This window comes from Euwallacea fornicatus, chromosome 24, assembly GCF_040115645.1.
Source record: "Euwallacea fornicatus isolate EFF26 chromosome 24, ASM4011564v1, whole genome shotgun sequence".
In the NCBI taxonomy this organism is placed as follows: Eukaryota; Metazoa; Arthropoda; class Insecta; order Coleoptera; family Curculionidae; genus Euwallacea; species Euwallacea fornicatus.
Genome location: NC_089564.1, coordinates 2251321 through 2258508, shown reverse-complemented (window position 1 = coordinate 2258508; position 7188 = coordinate 2251321). Strand labels below are relative to the sequence as shown.

The following is a 7188-nucleotide window of genomic DNA, read 5'->3' as shown; positions in this document are numbered from 1 at the left end:
TTTAACAATGTGAAACTTTTTAATAGAAAATAAAAAACAAAATCAATCTAATACATAGTTTGAAAAATATCAAAAAAATCTATTAATGAATGACAAGAGTATTTGTTACCCCCAGCACAATTTCCAGGAAATTCTCAATAAAAACTACTAACTTTAAGTAATTAAACTATGGAAATAACCCTAGGGGGTAACATTACATTCTCTTAAAAAAAAACTACATGAAATACAATATTTGAAGATATATGGTAATTTAGAAACATTAATTTGGTACTTTTTCGTACTTTTTACTAAACATGGAACTTTCAAGTATTTCTGGAAAGATATCACAAGTAGGATAAATGGATTATTTTAGAAGAGACGGACTAGAGGATAAAAGTAATCAATTAAATTGCAACTTGTAAACACAACTTCTAAATTGGATACAACTGTAAACTAACTTCTGTCTTAGATAATTAGTTCAGTCTTTAAAGAAATGTGGAAGCGTTATTAATCACAAAAAATAACTTGTTGTAATAAGAATTCTGAAATCAAGACGACAATTTGTTAGTCAAATATCTTTCAATTTGTATTTGCATAAAATAGAAAGGAATTGACTGCAAATATTGAATTCACTTTTGAATGCCCTTCACATGAACTGGAGCCATATTATAAAAATCAGTCATTTGATTACGACCCGCTTAATTCAGCTTTGAGGTTTTTTTGGCAATAATTTAAGTCTAATGGGAGAACAAAGCTACTCCAATTCCAAAAAAAAAGCTGTTGAAACAATATCAGACAGAAGAAAAAGTCTTTCTTCAAATATTTGCTTCTAAATAACTTGGTAGTAAATAGGCACATGCTAGACAAACATCCAAATTTCATTAACTCAATCCATGAAAGTTTTTTGTAGTAGACGAGTAAAATTCGCTATCCACAAATAACTGAAATAGTAACTATTAATGAAATTGGATTTTCCTTTGGACACATAATAATTTTTTCCTCCAAATATATTTAGAAAAAAATTATGTACTATTGACAAGTGACAGTCAATCAAAAGATCTTTGTTTAAAAATAATGGTAATTTCTTTTTTTAGCCTCTGTATACAAAATTCCAATAATTTTTTTAGTTCTTACTTACACATTGGTCACAAATTGCAATAAAAAAGTGGTGGGATTGTTTTCAATACTTTCAGGTTAATTTATTTTACTTTTTCCTTCTTAGGAGCAGGTTGTTGTTTACTCTCTTTGATTTCCTTCGTCTTTTCCTCCTCTTTTTCGTCATGTGCGTCTTCGTATCTAAAACAATGTAAGAAGTTTTACATCATGACTAGGCGAGATGTCTATATAAGGTGGCAATATTTTGTTGCCAATGTGAAATACTCCAGACCATTGGGCTTAGAGAAAGGTAACAGATTTCACAACACTCTACTCAATTTCTGTTAAATTAATATTGACTATGAAAAAAGTCATCCTACTTGTTGGTTTTCACATATATGAGGCAACCATTTAATGTCCACATTATCAGAAACGTGTTCCCCTTTCAGAGAGCAAAAAACAATTGAAAATAATATTTTTCATTTCAACAAAACTAAACATGAACAAATAACTTGGAGGCGTTTAATGAAAGATTCTTCTTCTTCTTAGACTCTAAGCTTCATTAAAAGTCCGGTTTTAAAGGAGGTACCTATCACTTTTTCAAAATAGTTACTAATCCTCAAAATACTAGTATCAGAACACCTTTTTTTTACGAACCTTTCTTTTCTCGCTCTTAAAGTTAAAATAATTTAATTTGCTATCTAACCATGAATCACATGTATATTAACTTCTCGTTCTGATTTCATAATTTTCGTAAGTTAGAAATCCATCATTCGTATTTTCTACTTTTTTTATAATAAAAATTTTAATTTCATTAAGATACAAATTAAACTACATTCTACCTGACAAGTATGCCAAATCACCAAGATGTGATTAATGTTAGCCGTATTTAGTAATTCTTTAATTTTAAAACATGACATACTTTGCAAAATTAACAATTATTATAACAAAAGTTGAAAATGATCTCAATTATTTATTAAATAAATCCGCGCATTGTTTATACTTTTTTTCGGCAACATTGTTGAAATAATTTTATCAGATGGTCTTATAATTTTTAAAGTCATATCAACCAAGTCGTATTGAGTAGTTCATCAGTCAGATCGGGTAGGTCCGTTAAGGGGTCTATTATTGCCAATCCAGTAGTATACCTTTGTACAGAAGTATGATTTAGCGGAATCTCGCTTCGCTCGTTTCACAGTATAGTACGGATTGCAAAAAATAGCATTTTATAATAACAAAATTAGAAGACCTAATATAGTTCAAAACAAATTACTTACTTGAAGAGTGCCGCCAAATCTCCCTTCACTAAAGCAAGAGCCATGGGCGTTCCAAGACAAGCTGGTACCAGATATAGCAAAGCAGGTTGTGCGTGTTTAAAAACGTGCATAACGAAGATAGTCGCCATTAGTCCCATAAAATATGCAACCATGGTGGCGTGGAAATATGTCTTCGTTTTGCGTTTCAAACTGTGATCGAATCTTAGCAACAAGGCGATGAAGATTCCTGGAATTACTATATCTCCCAGTCCTAACATTGCGAAATTATTAGCGGATAAACCGTTGGTGAGAATGTCTTGAGGAAATACCACTAAAATTATTAAAATCACGAAAATTGCTGAAAAGCAATCTTTTTATATATATATAGGATTTACGTTTAATTGGCGCCTCAAAGCTCTTCGCCACAGTCACCATGACATCAGTTCCGAAAACCCAAAATATGTCATAGACAAACAGGCCAGATAACAAAATACATCCAGTAGCGACGTTATTCAAGTGTAGAAGTTCGACTGCATTCAGGGCAAAAGCCAGACCGAATAAATTATTTGCCACCCAGTGCTTTTGTATAAGATACCATGCCCCAACCAGAGAGCATCCAGCTAAAGAGACAACGTCGTAGGTTGAGAAACGATAATCGATTAAATATTGAGCAGCTTCCCCTTCTCCTTGTTTAAACATTACATGATATGGAATGTTTGGTATCGCAGCAGGAACTAATTTACCTATAATAGGGCTGTAAAAACGTAAAACACCTAATATAAAAATGTTCTTCTAATAACTTCAAAGTACCTTAACACATGAGTAAGGGCTAATACTCCTAAGAAGAAGAAATAGCCAGTTAACAAAAGGTTGATATACTCCTTGGAAAACAATTTGAAGACTATGTAAAGTGCGAAAAGGGCGCCAGACGCCATAAATGGAAACATGGCAGCGTCTTTCTTTGTCATTTTCTCAGGTTTCTAAAATTAAAACACTAACATCATGATCGTCATATAAAAAAATCTAATTTTGCTGACATGCCACTGAAATAGCTAAACAAACTGAAACCAAAGATTTTTTATTTAATAATTTGCTTTTCCTTTCTTAAGAATTGCTCTAAAGTTTTTTAATTTCCTTAAACGTTTTCTTTAGTTTCAAATTTCAAAGGATTTTAGAGCAATTCAAATATTTCTAAATGAAAAATAAAGGGTTCAATGAATGAGTATGAACGCCTTTAAGCTCTTAAGGAATTTTTGAATGAATTTACATTGGCAATTTCTTTTCTTCCCTGGCAAACAAGAAAATTGCATGGCTTATTTGTTTCAGCCTAAATAAAAAACCTACCAAATAGTATACCACTTAAGTAAATTAAAAGAAACCTAAATAACCAAATTTTTAATTCTTAGCAGGTAAATGCATTCCTAAACAGATGAAAATTAAATTGCTTTCTTTAATAATTCTTCAATTTAAAGAACATTCTAACATTTACTTACAGACCAAAAAAAATTTAAAGTGAGAATATGACTAATTTATAAAAATGTTGAATTGTTTGAGAAAAAAGTGGAATTTGAAAATAAAAAGCTAAAAAAAAATAAAATAATGCTGGTTATGGGCTAAAATTAGAAAAAGGATTAAATTGCTACTTATTTAGCGCTATATTTAACAAATTTAAATAATTTTTGGTAAACCTAATAGATGGGGAGTTTCCATAGTAGCATATTATTGTAGTACTCATCTAGACTAATTTACTGATTTTGAACAGAATGCTACAAGGCATTTCAGACTATATAAGAAAAACTTGCTTTTTAATTAAATTTCAAAGCTCTTTACCATTAAAAGGAAGACATTTTGTATATAGCTCCATGGGGCTAAATCAACCTGTTTTCACAGAGGTATTTTAACATATTTTGTTGTCCATTTGATTCTGGGGTATAGAATATATGTAAGCTATGAAGTAGATATCATATGATATGATAGTATGACCAGTTTAAGAGATGGGAGATGAAGGTAGAACTTACCAAACCAAAATTTCAGTGATAATGATGGCAGGAAAGCAGTTGTTTTTATAAAATACCGATTTTTGAATAGTTTCACACTACTATTGGTTTGGGAAAGTTCTGCCTTAGCCAGCATCACAGGCTCCTGATATAGTCCTCCGATTTATGTGGACAAACACCAAAATAATGTGGTAATATATAAACATATTGTACTTATATTTGTAACTACACAGTTTCATACCTTCTCCTTATGGTACGACACAGATCGGTATGAACCGAATATTATAGGAAGCATTGCCATGAAAACGATACAACCATATGCCACTGCCATCCCTTCAGGGGTGCCTGGGGTTTTCTCTGTTTTATTCGTAGCATTTTCTGTAAGATTTTCATTAGATTGAAAAAGAATAGACTTCACTAAATCCATGTTCTAGTTCTTTATAACTTCAAACTTCGGCACCCAGTCACAGAATACGGGATCAGATCAAAACTTCTTCCTGCCTTAAGTAAGTTTTTGACAGATGTCTGCGGTCTGGCAGTCTGGCTGGCAAAACGATTAAATGACGTATGATGTCTGAAGTAATGGGAAAAATTATGGGAAATAGAGAAGTCCAGGAATACCAGACATGTCATGTATGCCAGTATGACATATGACAGGTGTTGATATAGAGTAAAAATATGGAGTTGACTTGACCCAGCACTTTTCTGCGCTTTTACCTATTTAGGAAAAATTAGTTTCTTTAAAGGAAATATAATTGCGGCAAATAATCGATAGATAACGTAAACCAAATGTGGTTTCCAACATCAAACTGTTGGCATTAGTGGAGATGATTTAAATAATAAACGATTTATTAAAGAATTATTTAATAAATATATACATATAACAAAATCAAACAAATATTCTAATAGTGATAAGTATTTTTTAATTAGAAGAAAAATATTCTGCATATTTGGTCTGTGTAAATTGATGCTTAGCATTGTCTTCCAATGCCTGCGCCCGTAATTTACGAAGAACTAAAATATCCGTGTATGATACTTCTTTTCTTTCTGCCCAATCTAAGGCTTGGTTAAAAATTTGTATAGCTTGCGCGTCAGTCACTCCACTTGTAACTTCAATGGGAAAGTCCTCATCAGCCTCACTGTCCATATCTTCTTCCTTATTTACATCATTTATCTGCTTATCTTCGTTCCATAAATTAATATCAGTCGAAGTGCAAACAATGTCAGGATTCACTATTTTCAATAAATCAAGAACATCTAATGATGCACTGACAAGAACATCATCTTCATCTTGATCTTTGGTACAAAAGAGATTGTTCCAATATTTTTGAATTGTTTGCTGATTAACTGCATTCCAGGCCATATGCAAATTTAAAACAGCTTCTCTTAATGTTACCTGTTTCAAAGCCTCAGATATGTTTTCTGGATTTTTTGATAAGACAGATGAAAGTAGCAATTTTTGGTAGTATAGTTTGGTAAGTCTTATTATGTTCTGGTCCATAGGTTGAATTAATGGACTTACATTGGGTGGTATGTACATAACAAAAATTGACCCATCTTCACTTCTCAGTTGTTGCTCTGGAGGATGACTTGGTGCATTATCTAATAGTAACAAAGCTTTTATTGGAAGCTGTTGATTTTTTAAAAAATTTTTAACCTACAAATAAATAATTCGAGAATTATGAATATGTAAAACATGTGTGATTACACATTCATTGCCATACCTCAGGAACAAAGCGCTGATGGAACCATTTCAAGAATATACTACTAGTCATCCAAGCTGTTTTTGAATAATCATAATCAACAGGGATATTAAAATTTTTAAATGAACGTGGGTTTTTTGCTTTTCCTATTATCATTGGCTTTATTTTGTGTGAACCATTAGCATTAGTGCAAGCTAGAAATGTTATTCGTTGGTTTTCCGGCTTTCTACCCACAGCAGATTTTTCAAATGATGCAGGATAGGTTTTCTCTGGTAACATTTTCCAATAAAGACCACTTTCATCAGCGTTGTAAATCTGTTCCATACTTAAATCTAACTCTTTAATTGTTTCCATAAATTTTTCTTTGAATGGTTGTACCAATTCTGGTTGAGCTAATAATTTCTCACCAGATATAGACAACAGTCGAATCCCATATCTTGTTTTGAATCGTTGTAACCAGCCATCACTAGCTACGAAATTTTCAGTTTCTTTAAGTTTTTCATTTAACACTTTAGCCCTTTCTTTGATTATTTCGCCACTAATTGGGACATGCTTTTCCTGTTGTTTTAAAAACCACTTATAGAGGGAATTTTCCATTTTAGGCGCCTTTGCATTTTTTAAAGTTTTTCTATTTCCTAGACTTCCAAATGTAGTGCATGTTCTTCTTAAAATTTGTGTTTTTAAACGTTTGATTTTGCAGATTGTTGCCTTGGATACTCCATATTTTTTTGCTAATTGTGTCACTCCCGCACCTAGTGCAACTTCTTCTATGATTTTCACTTTGTCACTTAATTTTAAACACTTTCTCTTATAGGATGTGGATGCCATAGTCGCGAAAACGCATAAATGCGTGCAATATACTAGCTTAAGTTCAAAAATAACATGTAAACGTATTCTAAACCCTCACACAACCGCCCCAGTGTGTCGCACTTTACTGCGAAGGTAAATTCAGTACATAAATCGAGAATTAACAATCACCAAGAACTGTTTACGTCATCGAGCGTATACACTTTGTTTATGCTATCGATCATCCACTGTATTTGGATATTTATAATTTTAAAACCGATAGTTAAAACTCTTAAATATGAAATGTGCTATACGTCCTTTAAATTTTAATAAACATAAAAGGATTTAAGTAGCGTAATAATTTAAATTCTT

General features: G+C 31.8%; 2 protein-coding genes across 2 annotated transcripts; both read right to left on the bottom strand.

The window, feature by feature from the left end:
* Nucleotides 1-4865, bottom strand: LOC136346767 (minor histocompatibility antigen H13). The gene is made up of 5 exons (XM_066296187.1): nt 4569-4865; nt 3141-3310; nt 2726-3084; nt 2352-2661; nt 1-1275 (listed from the first exon to the last, which is right to left on the bottom strand). The coding sequence occupies exons 1-5, from the start codon at nt 4752-4754 to the stop codon at nt 1179-1181; spliced, it is 1122 nt and encodes a 373-aa protein (XP_066152284.1). The 5' UTR covers nt 4755-4865; the 3' UTR covers nt 1-1178.
* A 309-nt stretch (nt 4866-5174) lies between these two features.
* LOC136346758 (jerky protein homolog-like) lies at nt 5175-7161 on the bottom strand. Its single transcript, XM_066296171.1, has 2 exons — nt 6052-7161; nt 5175-5984 (listed from the first exon to the last, which is right to left on the bottom strand). Exons 1-2 carry the CDS (start codon nt 6856-6858, stop codon nt 5250-5252), a joined length of 1542 nt encoding a protein of 513 aa, XP_066152268.1. The 5' UTR covers nt 6859-7161; the 3' UTR covers nt 5175-5249.
* Nucleotides 7162-7188: the final 27 nt, after the last annotated feature.